Here is a 26994-nt window from a genome sequence, read left to right as displayed (position 1 = left end):
TAAGAAGTCCTTCAATTTTAAGGCTTTAAATTCTACATAATGGATTTTCTCAAGGACTGAAAATTATTTAAAAATCTATATATCTCAAAATCTCAACTCTGATTGGCATACCAAAATATGATTGCTATACAAATTAGTCATGGAAGCTATCACCACAAGCAAATTCCAACAGTACAACTCAATTGTATAGAATAAAATTGTATATTTTGCAGAAACTAGGGCATTCTTTTGATATTTGTTTTAAAGCTAAGTTTGTATGGATAGTGCCTAAGTCTTACCCTACACTTTTGGAGCTTTTCTTCAATTTTACGCTTACGCAGACCCATAAGGAAGAGTAAATGTGATCTATAACAACTGAAGAAACGAACATTGTGTTAAAGCAAACACTAATCACAAACGTTATACACTGTTATATACTGCAGCTATACAAGCAAAGAAAAAGTACTTTTACAAAGCAACTGATAAACCTATAACTTGTGAATAGTGGCAGATCCAGATCTTTCTACATGTGGCAAAGTTCATTTCAAAATAATCCGAGATTACTCTAACGTCCAAAGGCTGTTTGGCCAGACCATCTTGGGTGCTGTTGTCCCACGGCCCCAGCTTGTCTGACAAAATGGCTGTTTGACGTTAAAGTATTCTCTGACTAATTTTAAAACTGCCATTTGATTATTCTTAAACCCCTTAATACTGTAAACCAAATAATTTTCACAAGTGATTTACAAGTGTGACTATAACCCAAGAAGAAAAGTGAATTTATATAGTCATGAATATTTAAAACTTGGATCTAGTCTTATATAAATATACTTTCTTCTATGAGAAGATTGTCAAATAATTTGCTGGGAAGTTGGCGGCTAGAAGACCTAAACTAAGGTTGAATGAAACTAAATAGACCACTTTCGAGTTCATCCGTCACCGGAAAAAACTCCTCAATTATACGCACCTTTATCACCGTCATTTGTGCATTTAGGGGCATCGTCACTTCCTTCCAATGTTGAGCGAGTGGTTAAAAAAATATAATTCTATATTGTACGAATTATTCGGCAAATTGAATTCTCAAAATTGACAATCAACACTGCCGTCATTAGGGAATTGTCAGTAAGTACCTACAGAGCAACCATTATTTCTAGTTTATCCTGCACAAAGACGATCACTAAGACGCTTGATGAACGTAAATAGTGCAGGGATACAGGCGACCCCCTCTATCTGGTAAATGACGTCATAAAGGCGTGCATAATTGATGAGTTTTTGCCGGTGACGGATGAACTCGAAAGTGGTCTATTGGTTTACAGTATTTTATAGACTGTAGTAGAAATGGTTATGCAACATGAGAATATCATTGAGCTATCAGTTTAATAATATTTGCCAACTGACAATGTACCACACATGTTGAATTTCTAAATTATAGTCTATAAACATCTTAAAATCTGGATCTACCACATAAAGACATGTGATCATAGAAAAGGGATGTGACTGAGCCTATAGTGTAACTAACAGAGGTTCAAAATGTTTCCTTAACAAAAGTTCAAACTTTTCTTTTTAAAATTTACATTAACACTTAGTAAAATAATTTTTTTCAAATTTCTGATACAAAATACATCTTTATACTGTAATATATATTACTATTCAAACTGAATATTTTGATAGATCCATCAGACTTGAAAATTTTAAAATTAAGAAACATCCTAAAAAATCTTAAATAGATCCAAAACTATACATTTTTGAACCCCTGACTAACTTGCTCTAACATCCATAATGCTTTAAAATACCAGAAGTATAATTCAATTTCATTTTACCAAAATATTTCACATTTTGCATTCGTCTGTTCATTTAATGTTTAAATCTTTTGAAATAAAACAAATGTCTGCATTAATACCTGAAAACTAAAAGTGAAATAATAACTAAATGAATAAATCTACCTTGCCTTTGTGGCTAGTTTGTGCCCTTTTTATTCACTTTAAATTGAAAAGATAAAGTGCCCTAACGCATGCATCCATCCCAAAGGGTGTGTGTATGATTGAACAAATACCAAGAAGAAGCAAACGTTAAGCATCATTTGAAATAAATCCTATTAGAGAAATATGGAAAATACAGAGTACTTCAAAAATATCCAAAGAAATAAATATTAATATATAAATAAATGATGCATAAAGTTATAAAACCATGCAATTCACTCATAAAATAATGAAGTAATAAAATAAAATGACATAAAATACTTACTTTTGTATTAAAGCACTGATATCTTTTTGTTCTTGAGTATCTAAGTCTTCTAATTCATCATAATCCAATGAAACAGCCACTCCGCCCTCCGCCTGATAGCTTCTCTCGTCCCATGAATGATAAGATGGTGCTGGACTACTTTGTGCTAAGGGGCCCTCACTTTCAGGGGAGATAACTTCATGTTGTACACCATCTACTGTATCTATCTCTTCACTATCACTCACCTGGTCCTTTGGAGCAGCTGGGCCAAAGCTGCGTCCTTTTGTAACAAGTCCCATCTTACTGCTGCTGCCCGATAAAGATAGCGGCTTTATTTTGCGTTCAGGAAATGTATTTCCTGTTTCTCCATAACTTCTATATTTAGATATCAGTGACTGCAGACGATCACCACTGTTTGACCCTTTATCTGTTAAACTCTTGGATCGATGAACATCTACGAAAATATAATAATTTTCAGTTGAAATTGGATTTAGACTGACAAATTTCCCTCCTATTTAGATTTCAACATCAATTCTAATTCTTACATTTTGTTTACATAATTATTCTGCATTTTAAAGTATCGCTAAAAAAAACCCAAAGAATAGGATATTTGTTCATTAGGTGATGATTAATTTTATACATACATAGTTAATTACAAAATTGTTTTTATCTGCTTACATTTGGATGTAAGTTACACCGTAAATCAATATTCAATGTTGAAATTTCTTCATTATAATTTGACCTATAAAGTCTTGTACATTTTAAAATAAAATCCTAAACCTTGCCTTCAGCCTTGTATTTCTAAAGAAAAGTGTAAAAATCTGATCAAGACTAAATAAAAACGTTTTTCTACTACCAAAGGAAACATAACTACCCAAAGCCTTATTTCAGAAGTCACCAATCTTTACAGCAGAAGTACCAGACCAATGCTATAATTCTGTTGTACTTACTATACTTCGAAAAATATTTGGTCCCATAAGAACCAGTACTATCTATACCATAAAGTTCCTTATGCAGTTTCATGAATGAATCTGCTGGTTTTAGCCGTTTTACAATTTCACTTTCTTTTCCCTAAAACAATGTCCATATAAGGAGACTTAAACTTAATATCTTCTCTTTTTTTTAAAAGTCAAGAGACCACTAATAGTTTCCATGTCATTATTTTGTGGAAATCAATGTTTTATTTTAAGCTGCCTGTTATAAATTGCTGTTCCATAGTTCTTTGATATTTTCCTTTTAATGTATTAAAAAATTTGTAACGGTTCCGCGGAACCCAGTGTCTCGCCTATTTTTGCTGTAAATCGCAGGCTCAACAATAATGAGGAAAAAATCAATAAAAATATTCCTCTTGCTACTATTTTATGATTATATAAGAAAATCTAAGTCCATTTAAAAGAAAATTACAGAAAAAACGGAATAATCTTTTTACAAACTTTACTTCTGGATACAATCTTATGATCATAAATAAGCTTCTGTCCAAGTTTGGTACAAACCCAGGATAGTTTAAGAAAGTTATTAAAATTTTAAAAACTTTGACCACAGAGTGAATGTAATGGTTCCCCGCAGAAAAACTAAGTCCATTTAAAAGTAAAATATGGAAAAAATGGAGTTATTTATTTACAAAATTTACTTCTGGATACTATCTTATGATCATAAACAAGCTTCTGTCCAAGTTTGGTACAAACCCAGGATAGTTTAAGAAAGTTATTAAAATTCTAAAAACTTTAACCAGAGTGAATGTAATGTTTCCCCGCAGAAAAAAACTAAGTTCATTTATAGTAAAATAAGGAAAAAATGGAATTTTATTTTTACAAAATTTACTTCTGGATACTTATGATCTTATGATCATAAACAAGCTTTTGTCCAAGTTTGGTACAAACCCAGGATAGTTGGAGAAAGTTATTAATATTCTAAAAACTTTAACCACAGAGTGAATTTTGTTTCCCCGCAGAAAAAACTAAGTCCATTTATAGTAAAATATGGAAAAAATGGAATTTTATTTTTACAAAATTTACTTCTGGATACTATCCTATGATCATAAACAAGCTTCTGTCAAAGTTTGGTAGAAATCCAGTATAGTTTAAGAAAGTTATTAAAATTTCAAAAACTTTAACCACAGAGTGAATATTTGTTGACGCCGCCGACGGAATGTAGGATCGCTTAGTCTCGCTTTTTCGACTAAAGTCGAAGGCTCGACAAAAATTAAGGAATAACAGCACTGCAGTTGAAGAGTTGAAGCTGTCAGTCTGAGATTAACCTTTTACTATTCATTGTTAAAGAAAATGAAAACACCATTTGGAATAAAAAGTAAAGATTTTTTTCCTCTAATCCTGACCAATAAGATTGTGAAGACTGTTACCTTATCTGGTCTCATAATAGTACCTGTAGATTTTATACAAAGATTTAGTTTGTATAAATACTTATTATATTATTGTTTGAATTAAAAAAAAAAACCTTCTTATTTCATTTCATATTCATATATACAAAAAGTGATTCAAACCATCAACTAAATAGAAAATAAATACCAAACATTATAAATACTTATATACACTGCATGCTGCAAATTGTCTTTTAGTAATCCTACCTTAATATTTTTATTAGTTTATAGACAAGCTTTTATTCTTTTTCATATCAGTTTAACTATAACAAGTTCCTAAAACTCACTAGCGCTTGCTTTAGTATTGAAATTTTACCACAAAAAGAGCTATCAATAACACCCACAAAAGTACACTGAGATTGTATATATCACTCTGACAAATATTAGCAGCCTTCACATTCACACATATACTGCTTATAATTACTAGCAAACAAACCATTCTAGCATGCTTATTACAGTATTAAATAGGAAAGCAAATCATTTCCTTTTTGTCAAAATTAGTTTTTTTCTAATTATGGTGGAAAAAAAATATAAAATAAATAATCGTAGTTTTAACTTGACAACACTATGGCTTCATTATACCAACAATTCATTGATAGATAACAAAGTTTTATTAAAAGAGTTATACTTAAAGCCATTAAAATATTTCATGTTTGTTTCTCCAACTGTTAAAAATCTGAAGTTTTTGAAATGTATTCTTATTTAAATTCTAATTAACTGTATCCTATATGAAGTTCTTTTTGCTTTCTTTTTCTTCCAGGAGAAGACAGCTTCTAACAAACTGAGTACATTAAAACATTTTTTTTTTTAAATAGAAGTGTTTTATAACATTCTTCAAGGACAGAATAGATTAAATGAATCAAGTTTTTAACCTTGTCCCATTCCTGAGATTCTTATAACGTAGTTTAGCTCATAGATATAAAACCCATAGATGGATATTATATCTATGCTTAGTTATTCTTGTTTTTTTTTCAACAGACAGGATATTTATTCATCATATGGTATAGATATGATAACTTTCTCATGTTACTTTCTTTTTTGTCATTCTAACAAAGGGATAGCTATGGTAAATGTTATCTCTTATCTTTGTCTCAGATTTCTAATGTATTTTGTCAGTTCTTTTGGCCATACAATAGTTTGTCCATTGTTTTTGCTGGAGAAACAAACTTGATAGATCTAGCATGGTTAAACACACTACCTTTTTCTGTCTTACCATCTTCTGAACGTCTACAAAAAAGAATTAAAATAAGGATTAAAATTTTAAAAATATATCAAGTAAATTCAAGTTACAAGTAATATCTATTTATCACACATACATGCTATATTGTATCACTAGCTAATCACTTCAGATTTGACTCTCAATTCATTAGACTCATCTCTAATTCTAGTTATTGCCGTAATTACTTTGACAACATTCTTCAACAATTATGGACAACAATTTTATGTTTTTGGTGTCTTGTTTGTATAACTGAATTCATTTAAAATAAAAGTGATATCATTTCAAAATTGAATTTTTCACTTTAAAATCTTAGAAATTGATCAAAGATGCATTATTCGGCTGTTTTCTATTGCTTGGTCTGGTTGTTGTCTCTTTGTCATTCTCAATTTTACCCCCCCCCCCCCCCCCCCAAAAAAAAAAAAACTATATTAAAGTCTTCAAGTTTAAACTACTACTACAAACTCTACTTGTGCTAATGGCTTCTATATTAAATCAGATGTTAATGCCACAAGAAAAAAAGAAAAAAAATCCTAATAAAGAAAGATAGCAAAACATAAAACCAATTATTAAACATCTACTCCGTATTTCAAACTGAATATTCTATCATTGTCCAAAACAGGACACAATATTTACATGTTCTATTGATTAATTCTCAATAAAATTCAAACAAAACTATGCAACCACTGTGTATACGTATAGATTATAGATGAAAAAACACATGACATCCCATGTGCACACATAATGAACATATGGATGGTGGTTGACAATGAACACGAAGGACACATGACAAACATAACAAAACAAACATTGGGTTGCTTGATGATGTTGGGATCACTGAATACTGGTAATACTGTTATGTAAACTGATTGTAAGTGAGGAAGGAAACAAACTGTGCTCTTTTCACTCCACAAATCAATGAGGAAAAATGACGGGAACACAGTATCAATTAAATGAAGCTTTTATCAAGTATTTAGTTAAATATGAATGTTTTTGTAGCCAGTTTTTCAATCTTTTACATGTTCATGATATGCAATCCAGCATGACCAGGAATTGAGTGTTACAATTAAATATATAATATTTGTAGATGATGGTTGATGATAAAAAAAAATCTGTATTTTCACTTATTTTTTCCATAAAATTTCTTTCATCTGTAGCAAAAACATCATACATGATGACTTTGCTGATGCTAAAAGATGCTTGGGCTTTGCTCATTGTTGAAGGCCTTACGGTGACCTATAGCCATCAATTTCTGTGTTATTTTGTCTTTTGTGGAGAGTTGTGTCACTGGCAATCATACCATATCTTGGTTTTTTTATATTGCTTATCAAATTGTTTACATAATGAAAGCAAAACTAGCCTTTCCTTTATATTCTTTGTCAGACAAAACTTTTTAGATCTATTAATCAAAGTAATAGTCTTTTTAGTCAAAACTAAGCAGAAGAGAGAATAACAGATAAAATGAATGTTGAAAAAATATCCAATAGAAAAATTATTTTAAATTAAATGATAGATATAGCTTAATAAAAATATGAATGATAGAAAAAAACAAGAAACTGCAAATGATAAAAAAACACTCCAGAACTATCTTAGTGTTGGTAATATATATAAATTGTGTAAAAGTGAAACTAAATAGACCTGGGAATTCTAGAGCGTCCTCCTCGCCTAAAATAAAACATTAGTACAAAATAAAACAAACTTTGGACAAATGCTTATTACTAATACTGGAAATTTTCTGTTAAAACTTAAAAAGACAGGGCAATAAAAATAAAATGAAGCTGTAGAAAGATAATAATAAAACAAAGGGAAGGCTGGCGCCACACAGACATAGATATTACCTTTTCCATAATCTTATTACAATTATTTAATTAGTATTTTATAGACAATTATTTAAATAAAGATCTGAGTAAATTCATTTCTATAAATGACATTTATATACATCTAACAAACCATGAAATCAGATTGATTGATTGTTATTTGCTTAATGTCCAGTGGCAAGTATTTCATATGTAAGAATCTGTATCATGTCTGTATTTGACTACAATTTGCAGACTTAGATCATAATAAGGTTATTTTCTTTTAAGAGATGCTTAATGATTATTTGTTAAAACACAGAATAGAGTAAATAGATAACATGCAATGAACATAATTCAGTATCTTTTCAATTTGTACGGGAAATGAATGCAGTAGAAATTGTTGACTTTCTTATCGTCTTACCCTAGAGATCTGTCATCAGAGTCACTACCCATCCCCCTCATTTCTCTTTCTCTGTAAAAAATAATATATCCTTATTATTAATATAACAGCTTTAAAGAAATTCAAACTACCATTTCACTGCAAGGAACCCAAATCACTCATATGTCAAATTATTCCCTTAATTGCTCAAAAGAATTTCAGAGGAAAACATTTTTTTTTAAACTTACCTACTAGAATCAAAGAATATATCTGACAGCAATAAGGGATTGAAAATTCTTAAAGCTTGAGCCTTGCACAGCTGTGTATTACGGTAGGTTTTGATCATGTACAATACACATATGGTAATTATTAATATGTCTTTAAAAGGGTATTTGTCAATAGCCAGTGCTCACAACTGAGATAACTGTTACTGGTTTTCTCTCTGTCTGTCCTCAGATTGTGTAAACTGCTTCAAGAATGACTATGATCTATTTCCAGGGAAACAATCAAATGACAAACAACTTACTTTCTGTTCAGATTTTCTTTAGATATCTTCAGTTCTGATTCCAAGGAAACAATCAAATGACAAACAACTTACTTTCTGTTCAGATTTTCTTTAGATATCTTCAGTTCTGATTCCAAGGAAACAATCAAATGACCAACAACTTACTTTCTGTTCAGATTATCTTTAGATAACTTCAGTTCTGATTCCAAGGAAACAATCAAATGACCAACAACTTACTTTCTGTTCAGATTATCTTTAGATAACTTCAGTTCATATTCCAAGGAAACAATCAAATGACCAACAACTTACTTTCTGTTCAGATTTTCTTTAGATATCTTCAGTTCTGATTCCAGGGAAACAATCAAATGACAAACAACTTACTTTCTGTTCAGATTATCTTTAGATAACTTCAGTTCTGATTCCAGGGAAACAATCAAATGACAAACAACTTACTTTCTGTTCAGATTATCTTTAGATATCTTCAGTTCTGATTCCAGGGAAACAATCAAATGACAAACAACTTACTTTCTGTTCAGATTATCTTTAGATAACTTCAGTTCTGATTCCAAGGAAACAATCAAATGACAAACAACTTACTTTCTGTTCAGATTTTCTTTAGATATCTTCAGTTCTGATTCCAGGGAAACAATCAAATGACAAACAACTTACTTTCTGTTCAGATTATCTTTAGATATCTTCAGTTCTGATTCCAGGGAAACAATCAAATGACAAACAACTTACTTTCTGTTAAGATTTTCTTTAGATATCTTCAGTTCTGATTCCAGGGAAACAATCAAATGACAAACAACTTACTTTCTGTTCAGATTATCTTTAGATATCTTCAGTTCTGATTCCAGGGAAACAATCAAATGACAAACAACTTACTTTCTGTTCAGATTATCTTTAGATATCTTCAGTTCTGATTCCAGGGAAACAATCAAATGACAAACAACTTACTTTCTGTTCAGATTATCTTTAGATATCTTCAGTTCTGATTCCAAGGAAACAATCAAATGACAAACAACTTACTTTCTGTTCAGATTATCTTTAGATAACTTCAGTTCTGATTCCAGGGAAACAATCAAATGACAAACAACTTACTTTCTGTTCAGATTTTCTTTAGATATCTTCAGTTCTGATTCCAAGGAAACAAACAAATGACAAACAACTTACTTTCTGTTCAGATTATCTTTAGATAACTTCAGTTCTGATTCCAGGGAAACAATCAAATGACAAACAACTTACTTTCTGTTCAGATTATCTTTAGATATCTTCAGTTCTGATTCCAAGGAAACAAACAAATGACAAACAACTTACTTTCTGTTCAGATTATCTTTAGATATCTTCAGTTCTGATTCCAGGGAAACAATCAAATGACAAACAACTTACTTTCTGTTCAGATTTTCTTTAGATAACTTCAGTTCTGATTCCAAGGTTTCAATATTTCTGTCTTTATCTTGTATCACACCAATCAACTTATGAAGTTCACCTTTGACCTCCGTTAGTTCTGAACCCACATCATCTAAAGATTCCTAAAAATAAATCAGATCATTCTGAAATTAATATTCAATTTTCAACTGAAGTTACATGTTTGTTATATCATTGAATATGAAAACAGAGTCATACTGTTGACCAGGGTTGCGTTCAATATCGTAGCGGCTACATAGGGCTAGGTAGATTTATAACAATTGAAAGTGTAGCTAGCCTAGCTGCTACATAGATATTGATAGCAGCTAGGCTAGCTATTCGTTCAGTAGACAGTAGACCTTAATCTACATAGCCCATATGATTTTGAACACAACCCAGTTGAGCAAGATCTTTAACATTCTGTTGTCAATAGTTGATTTTTTCAACACTTTGAAACCTTTGTTTTGAGTTTTCTTACAAAGAGCAGGTGAAAATTAAATGGGAACAAGATAATGAAATTACGTTTTGTTCAACAAATAGGGCATATCTGATATGCTTCTTTCAGAAAAATGATTAACCTGTAAATAAGCTTTTGGAAGTTTTTTCAAACATTCTTGTCTGGCTACTAATGCACTGATTTTAGACTATATACTAAAAAACTTAAACATAAAAAAAATTATCTTGTAAAAATATTTGGCATACTCTGTAAACAAAATACAGAACTGTTGGGCAATAAGGAAAATGTTCCTCCCATTGGTAAATAAGATAAACATTGATAATCATGTAAATTTCTTTCTATTGACTGTCTTTCTAATTAAATCATCTCATAACAAGTTATGAAGCATGCTCAAGTAAAATACATACCATTTCTCACCCAAAATTATATTAGCTTAGTATGGCAACTTTTCTGATCATTCTTATATAACATTTTAACATAAATTGACAAATGCCTATTAAGACTATGGAAAAGACATATACATATATTACTTACTCAAATCTTTCTAATAAATCCCATTTTCCAAAACTAAACATGAAAAAATGCAAATTATATCTGAAAGCCATCATTATACCCTAATGTATCAAATATCTCATACTGATCTGCTACAATAACTGAAAAAGCTCTGCCCAACTGTTTGATTTCAGAAAGACTGGAAGGATGGACTTGGATTAGCACTATATGAAGGATGGACAGATATAAAAGAGGTAAACACTTTTAGTTATCCATCTAACAATTAATATGTCAAAATAAATTGTTAGTAAAGCATTCAAAAAATGCAACACAAATTGTTTAAACTGAATTACCCTAAGCTAATGTAAATTTATCAAATTTGTATTTTGTGGGTTATTAAAAAGTCAATTCTTTTTTTAACAATCAAAATAAATTAAATATTATGGTTACATAAAATATTTAACCAAACCGCATGCATAAGATATGTAAATTATAGATGAAAGTTGAAAAAAATGCATAAATTTCAAAGGATATGGATAAAAATATTCCACAGCAAGCAATAAAGGAATTACATATGAGTTATTATAAACCTCAATCCACATTATTATTCCACAAGTATGAATTTATTATAATAAGAATGTATGAATTAGCTGGAGAAAAAAAATGAAGGAAATTCTCTGTTTCCATACTGAAATTTTTTTCTCAAAAAATCTTGGTTTGTCTTTATAAATTGTCAGTTGATATAAGCACATCTTATAACCATGAAAACATGAGAATTTCCTGATTATCTTGTTAAGTATCCCTTGGAATGTAATATGAGTATCAATATATGCAATGCATCAAAGTGATATACAGTTTTAGTGCAATGATCATGTGCATTATGAAACAGAAAATGATACGAAATGAAAAAATCATTCTTAGCTTTATTGTGAAGACAAGCACATTATGTATAACCATATTTTATTTTCACTTATAGAGGCTTTGGTGGCAGAATGGTCTAAACTTTTCTGATCATGAAAACATATCTGAACAAACCTCCTTAGGTAAACATTTTCTGAACAGGCAAGAAAATTTTAGGCTTACTTATATAAAACATTTCTGATAAGTAAAGAGAAACCTTTGCCCAACCTTCTTAAGTTAAATTTTATGATCAGGGAAAAAAATCTTTAATAATGATTAAGCAAATTATTTCTGATTGGTCAAGATAAATCTTAAGCAAACCTGCTTTAGTAAAACTTTTCTGATATATCAAGAAACAAGAATGTGTCCAAAGTACACGGATGCCCCACTCGCATTATAATTTTCCATGTTCACTGGACCATGAAATGGGTAAAAAATCTAATGTGGCATTTAAATTAGAAAGATCATACCATAGGGAACATGTGTACTAAGTTTCAAGTTGATTGGACTTCCAACATCATCAAAAACTACCTGGACCAAAAACTTTAACCTGAAACTCACACTTTCATTTTCTATGTTCAGTGGACCATGAAATTGGGGTCAAAAGTCTAATTTGGCTTTAAAATAAGAAAGGTCATATCAAAAGGAACATGTATTCTAAGTTTCAAGTTGATTGGACTTCAGCTTCATCAAAAACTACCTTGACCAAAAACTTTAACCTGAAGCGGGACAGACGGTTAAACGAATGGACGGACGGATGGATGGACGGACGAACGAACGAACGAACAGACAGACGAACGGACGCACAGACCAGAAAACATAATGCCCCTCTACTATCAAATGTGGGGCATAAATACTTTTCAGATCATGCAAGACAGATCTTAGGCAAACCTGCTGAAGTTAAACTTTGCCTCCATAGAAATTTTTACTTCAACATCAAATAATTTCTTTCCTGAAATACTCTGAGTAAATATATTAAATTGATAATAAAGTATACATCAATGTGCCTGTCTGAAATAATGAATGAACCATCACCAAAAATCCCTTATATTCCATTTATAGTTATTATCGCTATTTTACTTTTCCTTTGATCTTTCTGACTGATAATTTCCTTTCTCAGTCACTAGAAAATAAAGGGGTACGTGAAATTGACAACATCGTCATAGGTAAAATAGCTATAAACAGATTACCATTGGTTATCTCAACTTGATTGCTTTTCTCTGTCAAGCTAGAAATCAATCTCTTTGAGATGATCAACGATAATCCATAAATATTGTTAAAAAAAATATTATATGATTGTGCCATATTAGTCTGATTGTCCGTAGCCTTTTTCAACATTTATTCTCAAGTTTATGGATGATGGAAATGATTATGAATTATGCTTCAGTGCAAGTGACAACAACCATTGACACTAAAAATAACATTGCTACTTTTATACCATTTTTGTCAAAAATTCATAGAAAATTCCCCCAAAAAATAATAATAAAATTGCTCATAATGTGCACTGATCACTACCAAATAAACTACCATCAACTTTGATACATCGCTAAAGAGAAACCAAAGAAACCAATGGTTACCATGACAACCAATTACTTACTCTTATTTCATGGGGTTGTTTAGTTCTCTCGTCCTCAAGGTCCTGATAGAAAATCAGGATACATAAAATAAGAGTACAAAAAAATACTTTTCAGAATGTTTTGGGTTCTGAAAATTTCCCAATACAATGTTTTAATGTACATTCAAAACAGAATTTCCAAACAATACGATCTTGAAGTGACTATGTATATCACAAGGCGTTTATGTATTTACAAAAGTAAAGTTTACTTTTTGTTATATCCTTGTGCTTCCATGATTGCATATTTTGTGTACTGCATCTTTTAAAAATATGCATACTGTGTGTATATATATGGCTTAGAAAATTGTCCTATAGATTATAGTGATACTTGTAGAAAATGACCCATCATTTAAAGTTACAAAATGTGTATAGATTACATTACACCTACAGTCTACACTTCTCCAAATACATATTAAGCACAATATAAGAATGATTATGACAATATATACAAGTATATACATAGGGGGAAACTCAAGTTAAGCAATAAAGACACAAAATGACAGAAGCAGTACAGACTATAGATATGAGACACAAGATATCTTGACAACCAATCATAAATTAACTTACATCTTTTAGGCTTCTGATTAGTGTATCTTTCTTGTTCTTCTCTCTTTGTGTTTTCTCAAGTTCCTCCCTTAGAGCCTCGATCTCAGACTGAAGGTGGTCCACTTCTGGTCCACTTACTGGTCTGATAACAAAACAAATGCAAAATATAAAATTAAGAAGATGCAAAATGCTAATAATCATGATTTTTTTTTATATATAGTTATACATGTAGTATTATGAGTATCATATTTTGTTAAAATTTACAGAATGAATAACAACTTAGTTTCAAAAATAGATATTGTAAATAGCATATGATTTGTAATGAAGAGTCCAACTAAATTGATCAATATATTAAAACTATTGAATAGAATATATAGCCTGTTGGAATTATTATAAATTCAAATAACAATTTAATGAAAACTTGTCTTTACGCTAAACTTTTGGAATAATGTCTCTTGTGTGTGTCATTTTTTGGATTTTAATAAATGAGAAGGAAACAGCTATGCACTTGTCAAATAAAACTAAAACACACTGTGAAAATCACACCATTCATCATTGTTATATTTATCTGTCAGAAGGAATGTCAATTACTATAACACACAATGGACAGGTGCAAGGGAGATAACTCTATTCAAAAAGACTTGTGTATCCTAAAATGTATTAAATTACTAAAGCTGGAAATTTAAAAAAAATGTGGAATGGAAGGCTCATTTGTAGAAAGAATTTAATTCAATAAAATCTGAAATCATTTCCATAATGCATTCAAAGTATTATACCAAATATGCTTTTACTATTTAGGAACATTTTTTATTTATCTCATCTGCTTGAAGAACAGCTACATGTATAAACTTCTAAAGTGATGGATCTAATGAACTACATGTACTGGCATTTCAGACCAAACATCTATATGCCATATACAAACTAAAAATCTGTTTTAAAAAGTTTCAGAAATATATTTCTACATGTTTTAATAAATAAATATTAAGAAGTCAGACAGATGAAGAAAACTCTAAATGAATATATACAATATCCGATTATGAAAACACAAGTCTATTTGAAGGGCAGGGGAAATAATCCAATACCTTGCACCATGATATATCCTCAGAGCTTCCCTTAAAGCACAGAAAATAAAGCATTATAAACACAATCATATAACCATCTACAGCATGATATATCAGTGATCATTTACACTGCTTCATAACCTAAAGTTTGTATGAGTGGCATGTGCTTTAAAATTACAAAATATCTTGCCACATCAAACTCACATTGGACTGAAAACAAAAATATTTGGTTAGCAAATTAAAGGTCTAGTTTAAAAAACAAAACTCCACAATCTGTTGGTAATTTCAAAAATCTAGCAAAATATGAAAAATGAACACAATTTGTTAATGTAGTGAATAAATAATTTTCATTCAAAAGCTATGAAAATAAATAAAAGAAATTCTAAGTTAGTTCTAACAGTCAAAAGATGCTTCCTACCACTCTATTTTAACACTGATGAATATTCCTCTCATTTGGTAATCATACCACATCTCCTCATTTTTATATAAAATCAGAAGTCGTTTTTTCCTTTATCATAAAATTTTGAAAATGCTTTTCAATTATTCCAATTAGTTTCAGCAACTGAAGTTAGTTATTAAACACATTTCACATATTACCATAAAATGTATTAGAAAGAACAAATATGTTTAAACCTAACCATTCTCAATACCATATCAATACAATTATTCAAACTAAACTTTAGTTATAACCATTCCACAGTTCTCACCGAATCTGACTCTGACAATGTTGTCGTAATTGTACGATTCTAAAATAATTTGACAATGAAATGATCATGTTTGTGCAGCAACTAAGATTGATGCTGTGTCAACTAAATAAGACAAGAAAGTCTTGCACTAGCTGTTATACATACGCAAATTTACTACAGGAAACAAGGGAGATAATTCAAAGCAATTATTATAAGACGGAGTTGATTCATAAATCATGCTTAATTATTATCACAGAATTGTGTAAACCAGAAATTGTTCTTTTAGTAATTTATTGTCTTTTGAAACCAAACATTTTCAATTACTTTCATTGAACATTTCAATGCTATTTTATCTAAATGAATTCTTGGTACAAAATTGGAATGGAAAGAAAGGATACAAATGGGAAAATAAATAAAGAAACAACTAACTGCTATGTACAATAACGTTAATTGTTGGAAATATACCTTAATTGCATGAGCCATAGAAACAGGTAGAAAAGCTAAAATCACATAGTTTTTCACCTGTTTCTTATACTAGTACAGTACCAAAAAAAAAAATTTGAGACAATGTGTGTATATCATTTTTGTCCTGCAATTGAACCTTAACAAGCTACTGTAAGGTTGTCTGTTTTATCTTTGAATTTAATTGACAGAAATCATCATGGCTTAAATAAAGATCCCCAAGATCCCAAAATAAACTGTGGGGTAAACAGTATTTTTCAACATTACTGTTCTCTCTAAATGAAATTAGGATAAGGGGAGACTTTATAAGTATATTATACAAATAAAGAAGCAATAAATATGTCTGTGATTTGTACAATATTTGGTTGATTGCAGGATAAAATCTTTTAACAAGATACCGGTAATAAAAAGAATATATTTGAAGTGAAGTCTGTGAAGACCTATCAATACATACTGTTTCTCAGCCTCCTCCAATTCTTTTCTTAAGTGTACAATTTCTGTTTGTAAATCCTCAACTACCTCATCCAATCTTTTCTTACTAGATTCCACTAACAGTAACTGACCGTTGATTAGAGCTACTTGTTTTTCTAAATCTTCCTTCTCTCTGTTCAGTTTATTGACTCTGAGTTTTTCTTAAAATAAGTAATCAAATGCATAAGTTGAAATTCTTATAGTACTATATTTATGCTAAAAGTCATACAAAGTGAAATCCCAAATATTAAATGTCAACATAATATGGTATATTTTGATATTATAGTGAAATTACCACATTAGTTATAGTTTTTCCAATACCTATGAAAAAGGAAGTTAGAAGATAATAAAAGTTATCATTGTTGTTCTTGTATCCTGGTTTTACAGCCATCACAGTTGATCCAGGGGTCGATCCAGCCATTTTTAAAAGGGGGTTCCCAACCCAGGACAAAGGGGGGTTCAAACTATATGTCCCCAGTGAAATGCATTGATCGGCCAAAAAAGGGGGGTCCAACCCCCAGAACCCCCCCCCCCCCCCCCTTTCCCCTTGGATCCTCCAATGGGATCATAATTCTACAGATATACTTTCATTGAATTGTTGTAATTGGGATAATATGATTGTTTAGGTGAATTTGTCATCTTTTCAAAATGATCCTGATAAGAATTGGTTCTAATTACAAAGAATGCTAAAAAGTCCAAAGACCATTTTCAATGATGAGTCTATATAATGAACTTTTAAAAAAATTGTTTACCTTGATAAGACACTTCTCCCTCAGGCCCATAATCTTTGACATATTCTTCATGTCTTGTTTGTAAACTATCTTTCTCTCGACGTAACTGTTCACACTCATCTTCCAGCTGGTCTCTCTCTTGTCGAAGTCTGAAATATACAAATGTCTTTCTTTGAAATATAAAATACTATAATTCAACTTTAAAATACATCTTCAAACCCATTATGTAAATATATTTCTCTAATTCTTTGTCAATTTATCCCTTTCTGCACCCATTGTATAAAAAAAATTTAATCAACGTGTGGTTCGTTTGATCTCAGTTTAACATTGTATGTGACGAGTGAACCAACACCTTCTAACGGAAAAGCTGGTAGAGTAACCAAGATGGATACCGAAGTATGCAGCGGTTGTCTTAAAACCTCATGGAAATATAATATGTAGAGACAACAACATCTGGGTTACCGCAAGGTGATAGTTTTATTGAGTCGACATGTTTCGCCGCTAATGCAGCGTCATCAGGACAATATTACAGAGTTTACATGTTCATGAAGTGTATTAATGCGGTTGTATTAATTATGACGTAAAAGAATAAAAGTGAAAGTGAAAATGTAAAATAGTGTTCATAATGTAGCAAGAATAAAAGTTAAGTTTCTAGTGGTAATATTGTAGAAATGATGGAAGTGGCTCATAAAATGTCAGTTCATTTCCAAATTGGACAACACCCCATTGGCCATCCCGTACCAATTCAACTGATGATGCCGCATTAGCGGCGAAACATGTCGACTCAATAAAACTATCACCTTGCGGTAACCCAGATGTTGTTGTCTCTACATATTATATTTCCATGAGGTTTTAAGACAACCGCAGCATACTTCGGTATCCATCTTGGTTACTCTACCAGCTTTTCTGTTAGAAGGTGTTGGTTCACTCGTCACATATTATTTATTTTTCTGTGAACCCCTGCATCCGCACACGATCCACCTTAGCCGTCCTGCGTTGTGGTTACAACCGTCAGCCACATGTCTACCGACCAGTTCCATTCTACCACCAACCTCACTGAAGAAACCGCCCATACCTCGAAGAAAAGAAAAACCCACGACGAAGATATGGAGGATATTACAACCGCACCCGCAACCGCACCCGCTCCTACTACGATAACCATCCAAAAGAAAAACTTAGCCCACTTTAGAACCTTAGGAAATTGAACATAAATTCATCCGCAGCCAGAACCACCTACAATACCTCGAACACATCTACCAAGATTTACAATTCCCAGAATTGCGGCAATCATACACTTCACCTTTTACTAATTCAATGGAAGCAGTACCTCCCTCGGAGCAAAGCCAGTTGAATTGGTACGGGATGGCCAATGGGGTGTTGTCCAATTTGGAAATGAACTGACATTTTATGAGCCACTTCCATCATTTCTACAATATTACCACTAGAAATTTAACTTTTATTCTTGCTACATTATGAACACTATTTTACATTTTCACTTTCACTTTTATTCTTTTACGTCATAATTAATACAACCGCATTATATACACTTCATGAACATGTAAACTCTGTAATATTGTCCTGATGACGCCGCATTAGCGGCGAAACATGTCGACTCAATAAAACTATCACCTTGCGGTAACCCAGATGTTGTTGTCTCTACATATTATATTAGTTTAACATTGGTTAAATTCCGATTATGATGTCGAATTTGCTTGCTTTCCTCTGAATTTCTTATTGTGACAGCACGAACTAGAGGCTCCAAAGAGCCTGTGTCGCTCACCTTGGTCTATGTGAATATTAAACAAAGGAAGCAGATGGATTCATGACAAAATTGTGTTTTGGTGATGGTGATGTGTTTGTAAATCTTACTTTACTAGTCTTGCTGCTTACATTTATCTCTATCTATAATGAACTTGGCCCAGTAGTTTCAGTGGAAAATGTTAATAAAAATTTACAAATTTTATGAAAATTGTTAAAAATTGACTACAAAGGACAATAACTCCTTAGGGGGTCAATTGATAATTTCGGTCATGTTGACTTATTTGTAAATCTTACTTTGCTGAACATAATTGCTGTTTACAGTTTATCTCTATCTATAATAAAATTTAAGATAATAACCAAAAACAGCAAAATTTCCTTAAAATTACCGATTCAGGGGCAGCAACCCAACAATGGGTTGTCAGATTCATCTGAAAATTATAGGGCAGATAGATCTTGATCTGATTAATAATTTTACCCCGTGTTGGATTTGCTCTAAATGCTTTGGTTTTTGAGTTATAAGCCAAAAACTGCATTTTACCCCTATGTTCTATTTTTAACTGTGGCGGCCATCTTGATTTGATAGTCGGGTCACCAGACACATTTTTAAAACAAGATACCCCAAAGATGATGATTGCCAAGTCTGGATTAATTTGGCCCAGTAGTTTCAGAGGAGAAGATTTTTGTAAAAGATAACTAAGATTTACGAAAAATGGTTAAAAATTGTCTATAAAGGGCAATAACTCCTAAACGGGTCAACTGACCATTTCGGTCATGTTGACTTATTTGTAAATCCTACTTTACTAAACATTATTGCTGTTTACAGTTTATCTCTATCTATAATAATATTCAAGATAATAACCAAAAACTGCAAAATTTCCACAAAATTACCAATTCAGGGGCAGCAACCCGACAACGGGTTGACCGATTCATCTGAAAATTTCAGGGCAGATAGATCTTGACCTGATAAACATTTTTACCCCATGTCAGATTTCCTCTAAATGCTTTGGTTTTTGAGTTATAAGCCAAAAACTGCAGTTTACCCCTATGTTCTATTTTTAGCTGTGGCGGCCATCTTGGTTGGTTGACCGGGTCACGCCACACATTTTTTAAACTAGATACCCCAATGATGATTGTGGCCAAGTTTGGTTCAATTTGGCCCAGTAGTTTCAGAGGAGAAGATTTTTGTAAAAGATAACTAAGATTTACGAAAAATGGTTAAAAATTGACTATAAAGGGCAATAACTCCTAAACGGATCAACTGACCATTTCGGTCATGTTGACTTATTTGTAAATCCTACTTTACTAAACATTATTGCTGTTCACAGTTTATCTCTATCTATAATAATATTCAAGATAATAACCAAAAACTGCAAAATTTCCACAAAATTACCAATTCAGGGGCAGCAACCCAACAACGGGTTGACCGATTCATCTGAAAATTTCAGGGCAGATAGATCTTATCCTGATAAACACTTTTACCCTGTCAGATTTCCTCTAAATGCTTTGGTTTTTGAGTTATAAGCCAAAAACTGCATTTTACCCCTATGTTCTATTTTTAGCCGTGGCGGCCATCTTGGTTGGTTGACCGGGTCACGCCACACATTTTTTAAAATAGATACCCCAATGATGATTGTGGCCAAGTTTGGTTCAATTTGGCCAAGTAGTTTCAGAGGAGAAGATTTTTCTAAAAGTTAACGACGACGGACGACGGACGACGGACGCCGGACGCAAAGTGATGGGAAAAGCTCACTTGGCCCTTCGAGCCAGGTGAGCTAAAAAAGGCGACCATGAACATGCAAACTCTGTAATATTGTCCTGATGACGCCGCATTAGCGGCGAAACATGTCGACTCAATAAAACTATCACCTTGCGGTAACCCAGATGTTTTTGTCTCTACATATTATATCAGTTTAACATTGGTTAAATTCCGATTATGATGTCGAATTTTCTTGCTTTCTTCTGAATTTCTTATTGTGACAGCACGAAAAAAGGCGACCATGCCTGATGACATCACATAGAAAGTAAGCATCTTTTTGCAGATCATTCGAAAAGAAGGAATACTTTTGCCAGCATATTGGTTGAAAAATCATTAGAGAAACAGATTCTACCACCAAATCTCATGTAATACAATATTTATCCAATATACGATAAATATCGTATTACACTAGATGCAGTGGTAGAATCTATATGCATCATTGTCAAAACTGATTTGTCATCACTCTGAATATTGGTGATATCATCCCAAACGTCAATATGAATATATCAGATCCTATAAACTGAATATTGGTGATATCATCCCAAACGTCAATATGAATATATCAGATCCTATAAACTGAATATTGGTGATATCATCCCAAAAGTCAATATGAATATATCAGATCCTATAAACCGAATATTGGTGATATCATCCCAAAAGTCAATATGAATATATCAGATCCTATAAACTGAATATTGGTGATATCATCCCAAACGTCAATATGAATATATCAGATCCTATAAACTGAATATTGGTGATATCATCCCAAAAGTCAATATGAATATATCAGATCCTATAAACTGAATATTGGTGATATCATCCCAAAAGTCAATATGAATATATCAGATCATATAAACTGAATACTACATGTGCAAAACTTATATAAAAAAGTACAACTATTCAAGGCAAAAATGTAAAATGAGATGTTTTAAGGAAAACATGAAATAGTCACCATGACCCTGACAAATATGAACAAGGTTCATTATTTTCTCAACTTATTTAACGAAACACAGAATCTATCTGTACTTCTCATTATGATACCATTACTTATATAAATCCACAGGAAACCTAAAAACACAAAAAAATTATGAACAAAATGAACATTATTAAATAAAGTTCATGAGTCAAATGGCTATTACTTTTGATTAAATGTTTGGCATAATGAAAGCTAATTTGTCATGTAACTATGAGTCCTGAAACTACAATTTATTCAGATGCTCAATGTGTGTACTTCATTGAAAAGTCAATAAACATAAGCAATGTAAACTAAAACCATTCTAACCTGTCTACTTCTATCTTTGGTGCTGAACTAACTAATGCTTCCTTCATTTCTAAATTTTCCTAAAATACAAAGTCATTTGATACATAAATTCTATTAACATAATTTCATAATAAACAGAAAAACCATTTAAAAATATTCTTCTTCTTTGTTTAAAACTGTTTAATGGAATAAAACATAACGTATGGCTGTTAAAATGCTTCCCTGCTCCAAGCAGAATGTTTCTTGGTCCATTATACAGATTTTTATGACAAATTAAAAACCTAAATGAACCTGGAAGGTACTCCAAAACTCATAGTTTTATATCTTCACAATTATAAATGAAAAGGTTTTCTCAAGAAAAGAGGCATCTACATTTTATTTATCCATCTAATTACAATGCAATTACAATGGAATATGCCAAATTTATAACACAGTTTCAATAGTTACATACACATGATGTTTTAACCTAACGTAACTAATTCATAAATATTACTGCAGTTTAAAGTGAAATCCAAACTTTCATTTCCTTTTTTTCTCACTCAAAACGTAAAAGATTTCAAGAAGTAAAAGTAAAATAGCTTAAGAATTATAGTGAAAGTATGTTTGATATAAAATTCTACAATATCTATCGTTAACATTTAGAAGGGAAAGTTTAGTAATCTTAAGACAGAATACTACATAAGATACAGGGAGTATGTACATGGATGCATACCGGTATATCTTATATACTTTTCTAGGTTTTAAACATAAGTTTTTGTCAGCAGAGAAGTTTATAGGTAACATTAGGGATTAGGGAAATAATGTAGGATGTCCCTGAAAAATAAAGGGAAGTAGAATGGATAAAAATGTTATAACATTATATAAAGAGCTGGAACAATAATAAACAACAGGTAATGTTGGCACTGTCTAAGATGCAACCATCAGTACCTTACTCAGCAAGATTTTACAACTAATTAAGACAGGTTTCAAACCCCTGGCAAAGTAAACCAAAGATCTACCAACTAGACTAAAGGAATACTTCACTATTGCCGTTAATGGAGAGCATTGCAGGTCTGGGAAAGCTGGAATCATTACACCATGACTATATCCAACATTAAACCATATTCAAGTCATAAAATATCAATTTTCTGTTTGAGATTTAAACATAAAAGTAGAGCATGCTTATTTTAACAAAATTACCAGTCAGGGATGGAACATGAGGTCACTGATGCATTATGCCACCACTCTACCAATGAGATACAGGAGAACTCCACTAAAATAACTAATGAAAGGCAGTCATCTTTCTACTAAGGGAATCATCACTTTACAAGTACTATTGTGGTTATGTTCTCCTGTATCATGTAGAAAATCATTAGCTATGCACTGACAATTGACAAACTGAACACTGCTGCTCTGTACTCAACCCACCACAAGACATTAAGCTAAAGGTCAATAAGAGTGAAGTCAGAATAATGTGTCTACATAAGGTGATATGTTTTCAAGTGGCATGCTACTCTATGAGCTACCATGTTAAAAGCTGTTGGAACAGTTGGTTAAAGTCTAAAAACATATTGCTGTGCATGTAACAACAAACAGTTTTGACCATTCAATAATTCTCCATCTACTAAAATAATAACAAGATACTAGTACTAGATTTCTTTCTTTCAAATGACCTATAAAATTGAGAATGGAAATGGGGAATGTGTCAAAAAGACAACAACCTGACCAAAGAGCTAAAAACTGCCAGCAATGATGTCACACTAAACTCTGAAACATATAAAAGGACAAAATTATAAAAAAAAATATCCAAGACTAACAAAGGCTCCTGACCTATTGGGACAGCCATATACTTGCAGTAGGGTTAAACATGTTTTCTATAATATAAAATTACTTTTAACTAAAGCAGATATATTAAAAGCTGATTGTTGATTAAGCAGAAGTTAATCATATATCATATTATATATATTTCAACCTCCTTAGTCTTACTTACTAGCTGTGAATAGTCATTAACCTGTAGAACATCAATTTTTATCAGAGACTATACCCAAGGAATTCTGTTTTACATTTGTTAAATTTTCAAAACAAAATATATGAGAGTGTTGTGGGTTTTTTTTAATAGGGTGTTTTAGGTACAGACTATTTATATCAGGAAAGACTAAATAAAAAAGATATAGGTAACTGAGAAAGAGGAGTGGGATTAACTAGAATTCAGAAACAATGGTAATAAAGGGAGATTTGGGGTTGCTCTGGATTTATGAACAATGTGAGGAAAAACTACACAATTGTATTAAAAAAAAATATATTTATAATTTTTTTAAACCATGAAAAGTTTCCTTTTCAAAGCATTGTTAACAAATTTTTAATATTTTATATCTTTTAATCCAACAAAGGCACAATGTTTAATAACCTCACATCATTGCAATATATTGGCAATCACACACAATAAGCTTTACTTCTGAGCAACAATAAACTGTCACATTATCATCTGCTGCAAATTTAAGGTACACAGCTTTAACCTTGATGCCGAGAGATCCACACAAAATTACCTTCTTGAAATACCTAATCACTTTTAAAGATTTTTATATGATAAAAGTTTTTTTTCTTTCTAAAACCTTGATTTCAAATCAATAAAAGATATAATAAAAATTCCTATTTAACCATTGATTGTTTTTTTTCTCAGCTCAACATGTTTTGTTTGTAAGGTAATCATAATGTACCATTCTAAGGACAATTTCTGTTCATCACCCACCTGTTGAAAGTTATCGAGTTTGTCATTGACGGAGTCATTTATCTCCCTTAGTTGTCTATTAGCATGACGTAATTCCTCCACTTTGTTTTCTAACTCCTCAAGTCTAGGTTTCTTGTATATTAATTCTGTGCTAGCCTAAGAAACAGAAGTGATATTACTGTGCTAGCATTCTGTGACAAGCTGACTTACCCATGCACTTTATACACACAATTAATTGATCAAACATATACTTTGCTTTAAGTAGCCAAGGCTATAGCTGTTAACATACAGCTTCTGATTGCAAGGCTTGTTTTAGAATGGGCAATACGCTAGCAGTTCTTACATAAAATATTCTTAATTTAGATCAAAGCTAGTTTAAAATAACACAGATTCACAAGGGAATTTAAACTATTTTGGTTAATTTGATATGGAAAATTACTACCAGGTAGATATCTTAATGAAGGCCTCTATCAAATCAGCTTTATTTTACAATTTATCAAACATAAGCAAATGAATTGCAGGAGATTATGCTCTTTGCAGACATCTTTTCATAAATCAATTAGATTTTTTGTAGTTGATTACCTTATAGTTTACATAATTTGGTTTCTATATTAATTAAACTTGAACTTTGAACTAGCTTTGGCGATTTATTGTAGTTGTGGTCATATTTTCCTGCTTAGTGGTATTGTCCAAAGTATATTTTACGCATAAATAAGATCAATTCAAAGTGCATCAGATGGATGATAATACAGTACAGAAGGAACAGACAGCTAAAAGGGAGACTGGGTATGGAAATTAAAGGCATAAAGGAGAGAAACATAGGAACAAACTTAGAAAATAAGTAAATTGATGGAAAGGCAGATCAAAACTATTACATACATATCCAACTAAATATTAGAACAGTCATATTTTTTATATACATGTTGTTTCCTGAATTTAATAGTCTGTTTATAATGGGTTTTCAATACTCTTGTACAAAACTAGGATTCTGTTTAATTTTGTTTACTTTTTCCTAAATTTTTTCCTACATATATATCTTTTTCTATATGATATATTTTAAAAATGAAATTTACTATTTATCAAAAATGATTTCAACCCAGTTGAAGATAACACTGTGCAAAATCATGTCAATTCAAAGGTTTGATGGATAGAAGGGGGAGGGGGTTACATGATATTTCTTAATAAGAATTTTCAATATTTTGTAAAATAATTAAATTTCAAGAAAAATTCAATTGCTACTCCCTTTTTTCAATTTAAATTTGTAAGCATATGCTACATTATCTTTTTCAACAAAAAACAGTTTTCTTTATTCCATATAAGATAAAGAAATTTAAAATTCAAACAAAAGTGTGGTATACATTGGAAAAAATGCAACCAGCTGTTAAAAAAAATCTTTCGTCTGATGGTAAAATTCAGATATACAAGACCCCTCAGTCCTAACTTCCTTTTACAACTGTCTGCTCTCTCAATTAATATCATCTATATAAATATGAGATCAAGCTTATGATTTTAAAAGTGAAAGCTACAATATGTCTGTGTCTGTTGAACCAATCTGTGATATGTAACATCTATAGTACAAACTTCTAGCAAAATTATAGCATCTATGTATTTTTATTCATTTCAAGCTTGCAAAGTAAAAAAATTCACTGCACACATAGTTTTTATGCTGATATGATAATGGATGATACAATCAGTTATCATTAATTTACATAATACAATGTGATAAGTGATTGTACTCTTTTAAACTGTCTTAAACAATAAAAAGAAATAGTATTTCAATAATATATTTCAAGCTTTCCAACTTACCAATAACTCTTCTTTCTGATTAACCAGGTCATCTCTAACCTTTTCTAACTCTAAAATTCTTTCCCTATAATAAGATCAAATAAGATACTACTGTGGATTCATTATTATTCGTTGGATACCAATTTTCGTGGATTTCGTGGGAACAGTTGAACCACGAAATTAAATGTTCAAGGAATGACAAATTTTCTCATGGCTTGTATGCAGACTTCGGCAAAACCACGAAATCAAATATCCACAATCATGTAGGTTTTTATCAATCCACGAAAATTGGTCCCCACGAAAATAAATGAATCCACAGTAATTGAAGGAATACTTTTTAAACCCCATTAGTAAGTATATATTTCTTAAGAGTACTGTTACTTCATGACAATAATACCTGATGTTTTGAATCATTGTACCATGT

General features: G+C 31.3%; 1 protein-coding gene across 5 annotated transcripts in view; it reads right to left on the bottom strand.

Annotated features, from left to right (window-relative positions):
- Nucleotides 1-26994, bottom strand: part of LOC134714701 (trichohyalin-like) — a 91878-nt gene that overhangs the window by 8832 nt on the left and 56052 nt on the right. For all 5 annotated transcript variants that reach the window (XM_063576196.1, XM_063576197.1, XM_063576201.1 and 2 more), the window contains 14 exons: nucleotides 26592-26655; nucleotides 24807-24941; nucleotides 24048-24068; nucleotides 22100-22158; nucleotides 17322-17449; nucleotides 16553-16730; nucleotides 14972-15001; nucleotides 13911-14031; nucleotides 13326-13367; nucleotides 9862-10004; nucleotides 8010-8060; nucleotides 7431-7457; nucleotides 5775-5803; nucleotides 2445-2653 (listed from right to left, as the gene is read on the bottom strand). In XM_063576196.1, the coding sequence (XP_063432266.1) occupies nucleotides 2445-2653; nucleotides 5775-5803; nucleotides 7431-7457; nucleotides 8010-8060; nucleotides 9862-10004; nucleotides 13326-13367; nucleotides 13911-14031; nucleotides 14972-15001; nucleotides 16553-16730; nucleotides 17322-17449; nucleotides 22100-22158; nucleotides 24048-24068; nucleotides 24807-24941; nucleotides 26592-26655 (1237 nt within the window). The remainder of the gene's footprint in view (nucleotides 1-2444; nucleotides 2654-5774; nucleotides 5804-7430; nucleotides 7458-8009; nucleotides 8061-9861; nucleotides 10005-13325; nucleotides 13368-13910; nucleotides 14032-14971; nucleotides 15002-16552; nucleotides 16731-17321; nucleotides 17450-22099; nucleotides 22159-24047; nucleotides 24069-24806; nucleotides 24942-26591; nucleotides 26656-26994) is intronic.

The sequence above is a fragment of the Mytilus trossulus genome, chromosome 4, assembly GCF_036588685.1.
Source record: "Mytilus trossulus isolate FHL-02 chromosome 4, PNRI_Mtr1.1.1.hap1, whole genome shotgun sequence".
Lineage (NCBI taxonomy): Eukaryota > Metazoa > Mollusca > Bivalvia > Mytilida > Mytilidae > Mytilus > Mytilus trossulus.
This window is presented reverse-complemented; position numbering and strand designations above follow the sequence as displayed.